This window comes from Podarcis bocagei (assembly GCF_964188305.1).
Source record: "Podarcis bocagei genome assembly, chromosome: 11".
NCBI classification, from domain to species: Eukaryota; Metazoa; Chordata; class Lepidosauria; order Squamata; family Lacertidae; genus Podarcis; species Podarcis bocagei.
The window spans coordinates 37,492,389-37,507,530 of record NC_138136.1 but is presented as its reverse complement, the minus strand read 5'-3'; the positions used below and the strand labels follow the sequence as shown (position 1 = coordinate 37,507,530).

The 15,142-nt window shown below is 42.7% G+C and overlaps 1 protein-coding gene across 5 annotated transcripts in view; it reads left to right on the top strand.

Moving 5' to 3' along the window:
* The window catches only part of HOMER1 (homer scaffold protein 1), an 82,513-nt gene extending 67,645 nt beyond the window's left edge, over window positions 1-14,868 (top strand). For all 5 annotated transcript variants that reach the window (XM_081213092.1, XM_081213094.1, XM_081213091.1 and 2 more), the window contains 3 exons: window positions 4,385-4,495; window positions 5,829-5,909; window positions 8,492-14,868. In XM_081213092.1, coding sequence (XP_081069218.1) covers window positions 4,385-4,495; window positions 5,829-5,909; window positions 8,492-8,680 — 381 coding nt within the window. In that variant the 3' untranslated portion in view covers window positions 8,681-14,868. The remainder of the gene's footprint in view (window positions 1-4,384; window positions 4,496-5,828; window positions 5,910-8,491) is intronic.
* The last annotated feature ends 274 nt before the right edge of the window (window positions 14,869-15,142 follow it).

The window sequence follows — 15,142 nt, the reverse complement described above, 5'->3', positions numbered from 1 at the left end:
GAACTGTTCCATGTGGTGAGAGGAATGTTGACATCTGTCCCAGGGAATAGTATTGGAACCATGGGAGGCCTGCTGTGACGAGTTTGACAGGCCTTTGAGGATAAAAGTACTTGTCTTCATGCTAAGTTTAGTGCCACCATTATTATAGAGCCAGGGAGCTGTCCAGCAAAACATATTGCCCAATCCTGTGGGATTGGTTTCAGCTGATGAGGCCTGAAAATATGGACAAGGTGCTTGCAGCTCTTTAGCCTATAATATGTCCCCCGCCCCCCGGCAACCCCTGCCCATCATGCCTTATTTGAGCTTGTCTGGGTTGAAGGTGGGAAGGTGGCCAGGTGAAATAATAATAATAATAATAATAATAATAATAATAATAATAATAATAATAATAATAATAATAATAATAATAATTATTATTATTATTATTATTATTATTATTATTATTATTATTTATACCCCCCATCCAACTGGGTTTCCCCAGCCACTCTGGGTGGCTTCCAACCAAATATTAAAAACACAATACAGCATCAAACATTAAAAACTTCCCTAAACAGGGCTGCCTTCAGGTGTCTTTAAAAAGTAAGTTAGTTTCTTATTGCCTTGACATCTGCTGGGAGGGCGTTCCATAGGGCAGGCACCACTACCGAGAAGGCCCTCTGCCTGGTTCCCTGTAACCTCACTTCTTGCAGCAAGGAAACCGCCAGAAGGCCCTCAGCTGGACCTCTTTGTCCGGGTTGAACAATTATTGCTTCTACCCTAAAAAAAAAGTCCTGGAGTTGCTAGTTACAGGATTTTTATAGTAGCTATGTCATGGAAAACTCACTTTCTACATCTCAGGCCAGAATTACACGCCAGCCAACTAATTTTTCTATAGGAATGTGAGATAGGCATCATTTTCTCTTCCACCCTGTATTTGTCATATGCAGCACTGTTTCCATTCTGCTGCAGTTCATCTTCCATCAAATACTGTTATTCACCTTGCTGTCTGCTGTGGGAAAATTTCATAATTTGCATAATGAATTAGAAACTTCATCTGCATGTAAAGACAGGCTCTGGTGGGTTGAGTGGATGAGACCAATAGTGGGTCCAATGGTCAAGAAGGTAGTTGAATAGTGTCTTGTACGCCTCCTTCCAACAACTCCTTAGGCCCAGCTGGTACCAAACGTATTGCTGTGCTTTCCTTTGCTCCACATCAGTGAGACCAAGAGAAGGATCTTGTCGTCTGGGCAGCCCAGGATCTCCATACACACTGCCCAGGCTTGCATCCCAGGGAGGTCAATTTGGTGGCATGACCCTGCTTTGCTTTAATCACAGAGAGTTTCTTCTCTATGAAAAGGGATACAGTCTGCCTGACTTCTAGTTTCCCTCTTCTTTTTTAAAGGTTCAACTCCCCACCGCATTCTGTGAGCTCACATGTTGTGGTTGAGCTGTTTTTATTAATTTCCGTTTTCTCTTTCTTTACAAACCTCTATACTTCTGAGTACCTAGGGAGTCCACAAAGCATGCAGAAATTACAGCCTTGTATTTGAGCGGCCCCATTTTGCTTCCAAAATGATAGGCGCTCAAACACCTGAGCTTGCTATTATGTGGAATGATGATACCGTATTTTTCGCACCATAAGACGCACCGGCCCATAAGACGCACCTAGATTTTTTGGGGGGGAAATAAAGGGAAAAATTTTTATTTCCCCCCCAGGTGCGCTGCGCTACACCAGGAGCTTGGGGCGTGCGGAGCTCAGCGCGCCCCAAGCTTCTGCGTGCCGGCAAGGTCTCCGCTAGCGTGGGAGAGCTGGGCGCCTCTCCCAGGGCTAGCGGACCCCTGCGCTAATCCAGAAGCTTGGGGCAGGCTGAGGTCAGCGCGCCCCAAGCTTCTGCGTGCCGGCAAGCAGTCCGCTAGCCCTGGGAGAGCCGCGGGGCTCTCCCAGGGCTAGCGGATCGCTGCGCTATACCAGGAGCTTGGGGCGTGCTGAGCTCAGCGCGCCCCAAGCTTCTAGGTGCGCGCAAGCAGTCCGCTGCCGCCCCAAGCCTCGCGCACCCGGCAGGAGGTCCCACCGGGTGCGCGAGGCTTGGGGCGGCAGCGGACTGCTTGCGCGCACCTAGAAGCAGCGCGCCCCAAGCTTCTAGGTGCGCGCAAGCAGTCCGCTGCCGCCCCAAGCCTCGCGCACCCGGCAGGAGGTCCCACCGGGTGCGCGAGGCTTGGGGCGGCAGCGGACTGCTTGCGCGCACCTAGAAGCAGCGCGCCCCAAGCTTCTAGGTGCGCGCAAGCAGTCCGCTGCCGCCCCAAGCCTCGCGCACCCGGCAGGAGGTCCCACCGGGTGCGCGAGGCTTGGGGCGGCAGCGGACTGCTTGCCCGCACCTAGAAGCAGCGCGCCCCAAGCTTCTAGGTGCGCGCAAGCAGTCCGCTGCCACCCCAAGCCTCGCGCACCCGGCAGGAGGTCCCACCGGGTGCGTGAGGCTTGGGGCGGCAGCGGACTGCTTGCGCGCACCTAGAAGCAGCGCGCCCCAAGCTTCTAGGTGCGCGCAAGCAGTCCGCTGCCGCCCCAAGCCTCGCGCACCCGGCAGGAGGTCCCACCGGGTGCGCGAGGCTTGGGGCGGCAGCGGACTGCTTGCGCGCACCTAGAAGCAGTGCGCCCCAAGCTTCTAGGTGCGCGCAAGCAGTCCGCTGCCGCCCCAAGCCTCGCGCACCCGGCAGGAGGTCCCTGCGGGTGCGCGAGGCTTGGGGCGGCAGCGGACTGCTTGCCCGCACCTAGAAGCTTGGGGCGTGCTGAGCTCAGCGCGCCCCAAGCTTCTAGGTGCGCGCAAGCAGTCCGCTAGCCTTGGGAGAGCCGCGGGGCTCTCCCAGGGCTAGCGGATCGCTGCGCTACACCAGGAGCTTGGGGCGTGCTGAGCTCAGCGCGCCCCAAGCTTCTAGGTGCGCGCAAGCAGTCCGCTGCTGCCCCAAGCCTCGCGCACCCGGTGGGACCTCCTGCCGGGTGCGCGAGGCTTGCAGACACTCGCCCGAAGCAGGGGGAGCCCTCCCGAGGGCTCCCCGTGCTTCGGGCGACAGGCTGCCGCCCCAAGCCTCGCGCACCCGGTGGGACCTCCTGCCGGGTGCGCGAGGCTTGCAGACACTCCCCGCACGCGCTCTTCCGGCTGGGGAGGTGACCCGCGGCTATAGAGGCTCCTGCCATAGCCGCACGTCACCTCTCCAGCCGGGAGAGGGTCGCGGGGGGCTGCTTTAGCCCCGTGCGCGTGCTCTCCCGGCTGGAGAGGTAACACGGGGCTGTAGAGGTTCCTGCAATAGCCGCGTGTCACCTCTCCAGTCGGGAGAGGGTCGCGGGGCTATGGCGTCTTCGCTCCATAGGACGCACACACATTTCCCCTTCATTTTTGAAGGGGGAAAAGTGCGTCCTATAGAGCGAAAAATACGGTAGTTAAATGAGACCTTTGAAGTTAAAAGCACTATGCCTCTGAATACTAGATGTTGGCAATAATCAATGGAGGAGGTGTGTTTCTTTCATGGCCTACTAGTGGGTTTTCTGCAGGCCTTTGGCTGGTCAAAACAGTGCCGGATTAGATGAGCTCTCTTATCCAGCAGAGTTTTTCCTTTGTGCTTATGTTTTAATGCCCTCAAGTCACATTCAGAGGATTTGGCTGCCGTTAAATAAAAATTAGCATTGGGCATAATCCAGAGAAAGTTAAGCATGCTTATGAGTTGTTGAACTTAGTGCTACATTAGTATTTAATTGTACAGTTAGGTCCCACTGAATGGGCAATCTAGAGAAAGTTAAGCATACTTCAATTCTATTAATGTTTTCTACAAGCACCTGAGTGACAACATGCACATGGTCTGTAGAATTGTAAGTATTGATGTTTAAATCACATTGTTTTAAGCGTCCATTGGTTTTGTTGTACAGTGCTGGTGGAAAAATACAGAGGTTAATTAGAATTTTGGGGAAGTCTTTGGATGGTAAAGGTTTATGAATTACTAAAGTATAGGGCGGTATCTAAATAATAAGAAGAAGAAGAAGAAGTGTGGGGTTAAAAGCTTTGTGTGAATCATTTTAGCAAACTAGTTACACATCATTCTACTATATAGTGTCAACTAGAAGAGTGCAGTTTGAAGGAGAACAGTCTTCATAATTAAATAAGCTATTCTTAGGTTTATATTTATCACTTTAATTCCCAACCAACCCATTATTTGATTCAAACTTTGCCACTTTTAGAAGCACTAGCATCAGGCACAGAACTTAAACAGTGCTCCACCATCATTTCATAAAATACTGTGCAAAGCTAATGAAACCATTTCAATAAGTGTTAATGCTGTGATACAGATGCTTAGTAAAGCAGAAATGTCCCATATGGTCCTATAATTGTATATTTATCATTTGTATTTATTTTTACAGGTGACTGAGCTGGAGTGTGTTAGTAGTCAAGCAAGTGCGGTCCACACACATAAAACAGAATTAAACCAGACAATACAAGAATTAGAGGCAACGTTGAAGAAAAAGGAAGAGGTACTTGCTTGCATTTGTTAATTGACTTTTTAATAGCCCTGATTATTTATCTCATACACCATTCATAGTATTGCATTAGCTTGTATCAAAATACGGGTTACAAAAATAAGTTGTCTAATTTGTTGTTTTTTTATTCTGTTGACTAACATCTAGAATGAGATGCAAAATTCTTTGCACAGGGAAAACCATTTAGATAAATATGGGTTGTTTCCCCAAAAAAACACACATTTCTTTCAAAAGTCAGTAGCTTTCCTCTTTCCTTCCTAGAAGTGTGAAAGCAGGCTGACAAACAGGCCATAACTCATTTCTAAAAGATGGCTTTTATATACTGGTTCAAAGTGCCTGAAGAGTCAGGTGTATTAGAATTAAAAGTACTTCCTCTAGTGATGATGATCGGCAGACTGACCCCTGCAGTATGAGGCCATGCATTGGTGGGAAGTTCAAAAAGCGTCTTTGTTGCCTTTGGCAAAGCACACTCACTTCCCCAAAGAGTGAATAATAGGTAGGGATTGCTTTTTATATCACTTCTCTAGTCCTAGAAGCACGCTATTATTTCGCTGTCAGTAATTGGCGCCAGATGTTTCAGAGGACAGTTCAAGATATCTCACTGCAGTTCCGAAATAGCATGCCTTCAGGGAAGCTTCTTCCTAGTCACCTAACTGGTAGACTTTTATTGCACAAAGAAGTGTTGAGTTGTTCACTACTTCCACAGATGTCTACTTTAATTCTTGAAATCATTCTCTTCACAGAAGGCAAGTTAGGCTCTAAGCCAACGTTATTAAGTATCTAGCCTGACTAAATGATTCCAGTGTTGTTTTAGACTTGGTCATGAATTGTTGCATATATTTCATTACGATTCCTCTGGCTTTCTTCTTGCTATAAAATAGACAGTTGTTCACAGTCCCTTGTAACTGAAATTTCAACTTTGTTCTTTGCAGCGTTCCCTCCCTGGTGTCTTTAGCCCTGTGAAACTGGCTCTCTGGCAGCCGATTCTTATGACTCAATTTCAGCTATTGCTGCATAATCATTAGCAGATTTCTATGCTTATGAACCTGAAGCACAAATGATGCTTCCTACTGGGAACTGTGCATGTTTTGAGAAGCATGCTGAAGTTCAAAGCTCTAGGGCCGGCCAGATGGCTCTCAGGGTGATACAGTTTGGCCCACTCTCTGACTCTAGTTTCGCTACATAAGTACCTGGGAGAAGTACCAATGGGTTCTGCAGCATTGGCAACCCTGTCTTGTATGCCCAGATTGGATGGGGAGGATTTGTCCAGGATGAAAGTTGGGATTTGTCCAGGATGAAAGATAATATGCTGTTTTATCCCCTTTAGGAAATAGAAAAATTGAGACAAGAAATTGACAATGCCAGAGAGCTTCAGGCACAGAGGGACTCTTTGACTCAGAAGTTACAAGTAAGTTACAGGGCGAATAGGGTTGTATCTGCTTGTAGGTAACAATAAAAAAGAGGAAAGAAGTTGGATAATTTTGGATCTTGAAGACTTGTACAGACAGACAGTTTGGGGGTGCAGAATAGTCCCCACCTCCTTACTTCTTTGATGGGGCTAACTGTGTTCCTGCAGTGTTTGTGTGAACATTGTACAAGTGTGATGGAAGAAGGATCATGAGGATGAGTGTCCTAGTGCTGAAGAGAAGGACTGTACATCTTTCAAGGGGGGAGCAAACAAATAAAAGAAGTGATGTGCTCTGGTGTGGGTATGTGAATTCCCTTTCAGACTTCCTTTTCTTAATAAAAGGTTACATACCGGTAAGTATTCCTAGAGTTCCAGGGTGGTCCAATGTGTGGCCCTATTTTGGCGGCTTTCAGCAACATTTGATGTCCCTGTACAGCCTTCCCAAAGCTGGGTAAGCAAGGTGCTGGGCTTTGAGAAGGAGGTCTGAGGGCTCTGATAGGCTTCTGGAGTCCCCCTGCCTCCTTCCTAGTTAGCACTTTCCCAGCTTTGGGGAGGAGGTGGGAGGGCTCTAGGATCCTGCCAGAGCTTTATGCCTCTTTTCCAAAGAAAGGCCATTAGAGTTGAATTTCCAGATCCCTCCAAGATCAGCAAAGAATTACAAACCCACAAGCACAAGTTGTTCGAAGATAATCCTCCCATCTCATGCAGACAGGTCAACAGAATGCTCAGATGCAATATATTGCCCCTTGAGTTACTTGGGGATATTTGATGGTCAGGAACACGGCAGTGTATTTTCTTGGGAAGAAGCAGAAGAGGGCTGTCTAGAGCAGGGAGGGTTGGGGAACATGTGGGCATTTGAACATAGTTGCGCTCTGACCGCCATCATCCCTGACCATTAGCCACGCTGGCTGAAGCTAATGGGAGTTGGAGTCCATCAACATCTGGAGGGCCAAAATAAAGCCTTATGCTGATGCTTTCCTGAGCAGGTAAAAATGCTGAAATTAGTATCTGGAAATTTGGACTGCATTTTGTATTTCTATTGAATGGCAAACAACCAAACTTTGATAAGCAGGTAGGAGTAATTTCTGCTAGAACACAAACACTTCCTCTTACATATCTGTTGCAATTTATGCTGGGAATTTTAGCGTTCATAGCTTTTGAAGCGGCATTCCTTAACAAATGGCTGCAGGCCTTGATGTCTTTCGTCTCTTCAAATGAGTGTATGTTTTAGATCTTGATTGCCTGTAGATTCTGTCTTTTCAAAACTGACTGGTCAAGTTACTTGGAGATAGCAGCAAGATTATATACACACTCAAATGATGTCATGGTCTGTTATTAGCAAAATGCTGCACAGTGCATTTTCATTTGACATGTATGACCATTCAGTGGAATCTATGCCCTTGACAAACTTAAAAAAAAATCTTAAATAAGTGCAACAAAAGAATCCTTTGCAAAACAATTTTACGTGGTTACATGTTCTTTCCTACAGGTAACTCGTATCTTATGCTTATTTTATTTACGTGAACACAGCTTTGTGTGGGGCCTGGGGAAGGATAAATAAATAAGGAGCAGAGGAAATCCACACCCACACCCCCCCATGCAAAGCTGTGGTTGTGGACTTACATGGCTTTGGGAAGGCGGTGTGAGCACTTTGGCAGCATCCCAGAGCCCTTGCACTGCCTTCCCAAAGCCAGGCCAGCGCTAACTTTAGGAAGGCGCTCTTGCACACTGGCAGAGCCCTTCCACCCTCCCACAGCCAGGTAGGCAGCCTTACAACTTGGGTGGGGCTGGTTTCAGGGGCTTCTGGCTTTACACATTTTTGCATATATGCGTGGACTCACAGAACTGAATGCTTGTGAAAGATGTGAGTTATCTGTAAGTGGGGGGGGGGGAGTTCTTAACTACCATTTAAAATCCTGTTAACAATGACCTGGCTCCTGACACTGCCAAAAACAAAGTTTTCCTTTTAAATCCATTTGTAATTAAATGATGCTTAAATGACTAAAATATATATTTACTAAGATGCTAAATCATATTGTGTAGGCTAGTCCATGCATCTCTATCTATCCTCCTTTTCCTTCCTAATTGTATGTGAGGCAGCAGCGAAAGCACACTTCTGTCCGTGCTAATCATGGTATACAGTATGCGGCCCTCAAGGCCATTTTTGTGAGCACTCTGATGGGGTCCTAGACTCCTCCTTCCTCCATCCCAAAGCCTAGTTAGCTCTTTCCCAGATTTGGGGAGGGGATGGGAGGGCTCTAGGACCCTGCCAGGGTCTCTGTGTGTCAAATTTTGGCCTCGCCTCTGCCCCCCAACCAACAAAGCAGTGTGGGGCCTACAGCTTCTGGGTCAAAGTTCTGTTGCAGCCCACTTGGTATGAAAAGTTGGACAGCCCTGATGAAGGTGCTATCCTACGTAGATACCTCCATTTAGGAATGTGAGCCTCTCTCCCTATTTGTGAGTAAGAGATAACCCTGTTGAGCCTGATGATCATTCCAGCTCCATGTTAACTGTATAGAAAACTGATAAAGATAATACTGCATTTACAAATGACATATATTGCTTCTTCTTCTTTTTTTAAGGAAGTGGAAGTTCGAAACAAGGACCTAGAAGGACAACTGTCTGACCTAGAGCAGCGTCTGGAGAAAAGTCAGAATGAACAAGAAGCTTTTCGCAATAACTTGAAAACACTTTTAGAAATTCTTGATGGCAAAATCTTTGAACTAACAGAACTACGAGATAACCTGGCCAAGCTAATAGAATGCAGCTAAAGAAAACGGGATTTCAGTGCCAACCTTCTTAAAGATGCACTGTCTCTCTTCATAGGACTTTGTTGGGCTCTGCATCAAAGTTGCACAAAATTAGGAAAACGCTCCTCCAGGAGGGCCTGTTTTAAATTTTCAACAATATATTTCAGTGTAAAATTTTAGAATTCAGCTTGTAGCTAGTTGGGGAAAAATAATAACTTGAACTACAAATTACCTCCTTGTATATAATTGGCCATAGATAACTCGAAAGATATTAACAGTAATTGAATGCAATCCTTTTCTATTATTAGCCAGTGAAATAATAAGAAGTGCCCCATATGGCATCCCTTTTAGTGTTAGACACATTGTAGATGATCTGTCTTATTTTGTTTTTATTTTGTTGGTTAAGACACTCAATTGCTGTGTTTTGTGCAAGAACTTTGCGATGACAGCCCTCTCTTTTGTTGTAATCTTAATAATTTCTCAGGATATTTTGCACTGTTAAGAAATAGTGCATTACTAATTAATTCTTGCCAGGAGTGAGAGAGAGTTGCATCTTTAATTCATACCTGCTTGTATAGAGTTCTTCCCCTTTTTATACTGGAAGATACTGTATTTATTTACGATGTTCACTCTGGTGTTCACTAATATTGTCCAGTGTATGGTTTACTTTTCTCTATTTAAGTTCATGTATGTAGAAGTTCTGTGTTCCATTTTGAAGCCTATCTATGAAGACAGGTGAGTCCCTGAAAAGTATTTTCAAATTTGCTATATACAGATAAGTATCCATCTAGTCTTATTTATTAATACCACATATGTTTAATATTCACTGTTACCAACATATGTTTTAATAATTCTTTTAACCAAAACTTCTTCAGAGTAATCAGTGCAGCTTGTTATAGATATATTGTGGATATACAGCAATTGCCAGGGTGTTTACGTTGACCTTGCTTATTCAAAGAAACTGTATAATCACAGGAAATTGGAGATCTTTTCCCCTCCTTTTTGAACCTTCACATCACATGTTTATCAGAACCACACCAGGCAATATTCTGAATTTCAAAACAGGAATTGAATTCAGTTATCCTCAGTGAACATGTTTTTAAGTTGTTTTGATGTGATTTACAAAGACTTTTGCCAAACATGTATTTCTTTATATAATATTTTTTATTTTAAAGGGGAAAAAATGAAAGGTAAGCCAAGTGTCAAATGTCTGCTTACTGAATGGGAGTTGCATTATGGGACAATCTTGCTGTAAATTGTCTAATATTGGAGAGGATTTTTAAAATGAATGGGGGGGGGGAAATCAAACACAAAGATGCACTGACCTTTTCTTTACACCCAAATTAATTTGAATGTTAAATGCAAAATCCAGCTTGAATATAAACTCTGTACAATAGAATTTTTTTTCCACTTAAGGACTGCTATTCAAAACTAGATAATATAAGTCGGGTTTTTTATGTGTGTACTGTATGTATATACTGTATAATACACGCATTCTAATTTGTATTCAAAGTGGGAGAAATACATGGTGGGTTAATTTATAAAATGCCATTTTCTTTATCTGTAATATAACAGGTGTCTCCTGAAATGTCAGGATTACTGTTTAGCTAACAGTAAATTATCATGTATTATACTGTATGTACTGTACACATCATTTGAGTTTCATCCATATTTTAGAGTATTCTGCCACTTATTTTATTTATTACTGGAGAAAATATTTGTTCATTGCATTCATACGTAAAAGCTTTCTATGGTGATTTTTTTTTATAGCTAGATGTTAACGATGTGTAACTTTATCAGGTCCAGGACAGTAGTGATTACCTGATTTTAATTTACCTGGAGAAGTTTGTACCTGATTCTCTTGCTATATGAGTGTCAATTGGAAACATCTTCAGAAAAGTATAAAATTGGTGTAATTGTAGGAGGAATGAAGTATGTTCATGAGTGTTATTAATTATAACAAGTTAGAACAGAAATTTGATGGCAAAAAATGTAACATTATTTTTAATGAGATCAAAATTTTTAATACAATGACATTTACATGTGGGAAAATAGTTTACAAAATATTTCCACTGAAATGCTGTGTATATGTGTGGTACAAGAAATTTATTTGTATATGTACACATACACACACATGTATATACAGCACATGGAAAAATTTAAATGTGCACATTTTTAATATTTTCCTATTGAAATTAAATTTGAAAATTGGAAATCAATATTTGAGAATTACTTTTCTCATGTATATTAAGATGCTTGACTTTGGGTTCTTTTGTTTGTAAAAATAAAATCTATGAGGGCTGCACCATTGAACTCCCAAAAGTCATCCAATATGTATATGGGATAAGTGGAATTAAGTGCACATATAAATAAAATCCTATTCTTAAGAATATTTTAATGTTCATTTACGGTAGGTGGGTGTTTAGAAATTGTATTCTAGAAATTGTATTCTGAAATTCCTAATTAGGTGATCATACCTACTTTAGCCACTACACTTCTGTATTATTAAGGTAATAATTGGCATAATGGACAAAGTCATGTTTTCCCCAGAGACTGGTATTACATATTGTATCTATCTTAAGAGAAACTGTGGGAATATATATGCCAGAAAATGTTGGGTACTGTGGACAAACAAACAAACAAGAAATTACATAGGAGAACAATTACCCTGTGTACTTGTCATATGACAATTATGGAGACTTGTTTTAAAAAAAAACCATTCTTTTAAAACCCAACAAATACAGTTTTTATTTTGAAATACAATTGCTGTTCTGGAGAATGTACTTTACTCAATTTTTTCTTCTTCAGCTCTTTTTAAGTATTACAAACTGTTCAATGGATGGCAGCATTTACCTTAATCCTTCAGGTGCTACTGGATTTTGAATTAAGAGTGTCATGTTGTGAAATTCTGACTTTGACATAAAAAGGTTTTATAAGTATATCCCCGTCTGGAAGTTGGTTATTGGAGCCTCTTTCTCATAACTCTACTCCAGAATATTCCAATATTTCCCCCAACACCTAGTCTGGATTGAAGTAGATCCATTGAAAGAAATGTGACTGAAGTTAGATGCTTTGAAATCAATGGGAATTATTAATCATGAGTAACTTAAGTCTAATTGGTTTCTGTGGGTCTAGTGTAATAATGACCAAGTCTGGTTCCATCCCAACAGTACCTTAACTACAGCACATGTATGGAGCCTTAGTAAGCAAGATGGAGCATAACAGAAAGTCCGATTGATTGATTGATTGATTGATTGATTGATTGGTCAGGTCTCCAAGAAACCAATTGACAGGCAATCTGGAGTTTAATGTGGCCAATTTCCTCCTTGCTGCTTTGTGAGATCTGATTGTAAATGTAAGGTTGGATCCAGAGTTGCCCTTTGATAAATAGAAGGGATGACAATCCAGTGAATGCTCCCAAGATGCCCCTTTCCTCTTGCATCATCATCACCACCCCCAAGCCACCTCCCGCCCTGTTCTCCCCTCTGGTGCAAGAGACCAGCTTCTTTGGAAAAGGCTGAACTCTCAATGTCTGGGCTTGAGAAGCAGTCGCCTACATATCATCTGCAGGAGGTAGGGCCTCCACCTTGAGCTCCATTTCAACTTCTTGCCTTGTGGCAAAAGGCAAACCCTGCACTGGGCACAAGAGCCAATAGCAACAAGAAGGCGGCAGCAGCCGCCACTGTTAACCCCCCACCTGGAACACAAGCGGCTGCTTTGGAGAGGCACCACCCACTCCTTCCATAAGAACATCCTGGGAACGGAATTCTGCTCATAGGAACCCAAGCCAAAATAACTCTCTAAAATTCTTATGTGAGAATGGATAATATAATTCATTAAAGTTAATAAGGATGTAGTTCGAAGGACACCTACACTTGAACAGCCTCAATTAATTCAGTGTGAATTACTTTCAACAAAACATGTATGGAACTAGACAGCAAATTAGCTTTTCCCATCCTTTGTCCCAGCTCCCTACAAAATCAAGGTTCCTTTTGGAAAACGTAAGTAGGAAAATTCATTTCCACACTGTACTGGTTCTTTGATTTTTGTGCCAAAATGGCAGTATTATTGGACAATTTCCAATAGATTTTCTGATCCTGGCAGAGAAGAGGGGGTAATGGTTAGGGAGACTCACATAGAATACTGCCAGAGTTTAATACTTCATAGCAACTTTGTAGCAAGCAGGTCTTTCATGTGAGTAGTCTCGGTAGGTGGGTGACTAACCAGTTGCACAGGATCTGATTAATTACATGTTGGAACTGATAGCAATCTGCAGAGCTTGTTCATAGTTCTTAGGTTTGGTCTCAACGGCACAAAAAGCACTTGAAATTTGGTTTTGCTACCAGGAAAAAGGAAGCATTGCTGAGAGACTACTAGTTCTGTACATGTGATCATAGCAGCGTTCTCAAGCTCTGAAGACATAGCCTTGGAATAAAGAAAGCAAAATACATATTGGTGTCTTGACTTATGTTTGCTCTTGTTGTAAACAGTCTCTTACAAATCTGGAAAATAATCTGTGAAGTGGCACCTGTGCACTTGAATGTGCAGACTAACAAATTGTGTTAAATCAGATGTACCAATTTACACTTACACTTGGGGGAAAAGAACAGACTTACCAAGAGTAATCCTAGGGACAGTCTATGACAGAGGAGCCACCACTTCTTAAGCCTGATCTGGTTCACATGAGCCACAAAAGATGGAATGTGCTTTCCCCTCTTCTTTTTGAACTTGGTCTTTTTATTATTTCTCCCATTGACATAGTTTGTTTGAGGTATGTCAGGGGACTGGGGGGCAGGGATTGGAATCATGCAGATCCAAGACTTCCCCCAAGGTGGTCCTTTTCATTCCCTGCCAGAGTACCATCAGTGGAGTGACAGCAGCAGAGCTTTCTGCCGCTGCAATGATGAGGAGGGTTCTAGTGACACACCACCTTCTCAACCTTCAGACTTGCCTCATTGCCAACAAAGAGGCCCACAACACAAAAGGTTGCAGCATCCCTGGTCAGCCAGCTGCCTCCAAAGAGGACTATCCAGGACTGGAACCAGACTTCAGGGGTCTTGTGGTGCCCTGATGAGTCCTCAACAAACACACAAAACCCCTGCTACTCCACTATAGCCACATTATTTTTCCTTGATGGCACAGGAGTGGCTGCAACACATTTGCTGCTCTCCCCATTCAACTCTGCAGCCAGTGTGAATGGAACTCATGTGTGCTTCCTATCTGTAGTGGTTGCCCACCATTTTTAATTTATCCAAAATGAAATCTTTTGTTTCCAGAGTTTTACGTCTCATTAAGGAAATCTTGCATGGTGGAATGAGAGGGTCAGAACTACCTGTGATCCTTCAGTTGCAATGAAAAAATCATCTTCTGACACATCAGTATAAGAATGTACAGAGAGTTGATAGGGATTGCTTATGCTTAACATAACCGTACAATATTATACTAGCATGTCTGCTTCAGAGCTCCACAAGTCCTTTAAATGAATGTGAAAGAAACTGTGTTCAAATAAATATCCTTTATTAAAGAAAAAAAGGAACAACTTTTAAGCACCAAAATTTTTAAGTATGTTGTTACATTGCATGTACACGAGACAAGTCATTCAGGACTTTGGGTATAGGTTTGAATTTCGAAGCCATGATAGTAAAAAACATGAAGTACAAAGCAGTACAATAAAGTTGCAGGAAGGCTGCACTTAAAGGGAAAAAAGCAAAAGGGCAAACAGTTAAAACTTTTAGTTTTCAAAATATTGCTAACAATGCTCTTTTCGTTTATACTTCGTGCTTAATACTTTGGAACACTGAGCATTATAAAGGTATTGCAAGTTTGCTGGAGCATTTCAGAAATGCAATGTCCATTTACAAATGTCCATTAAATACAATTGTTTTAAAGAAGTGCAGCACAGCACACCGATTTTCATTCTTTTTGCACTAAGTTAGTGAATGGTGAATTGGTTTTCTTTTTAATTTTTTAGCTGTTCAAAAATGAGGCGTTCCATTAATGTTTAACAAGCTTTATCCATGCAACATAATCAACAGCCTTCTACATTTCAGCAAATATGTTAACACAGCTCTGCTCTTGGCAACTCATAAAATGACAAACAACAAGTGGGCTGTAGCCATACGAATGTAAGACTAAAGACCCAAAGTTAAGATGTGGTAGTGGGAGATCCATGACAGGCTCCCCTGAGGTTTGTTTTTAAAAAAACAGAAGGTGGGGGGGGGGTTTAAAAGCAATCAGTGAGGGAGAGAATTAATTTGGGCCATAATGCTGCTTTGCTTTTATCTCATTCCTAATTTATTATTTCCCCTATTTAAAGCTCCTCTCCCTTTGAAATTGTCATTTACTTCACTGAGGAAACATAAAGTTTCAAGGGGCAATTCAAATCAGCAAAATAGAGCAGCAGGGAAAGGGTTACAAAAAATGCATCACAGTCCAACTCCTATATGGGAACCTTGTGGATGCTTTCACCTTTTAAAAAGAACT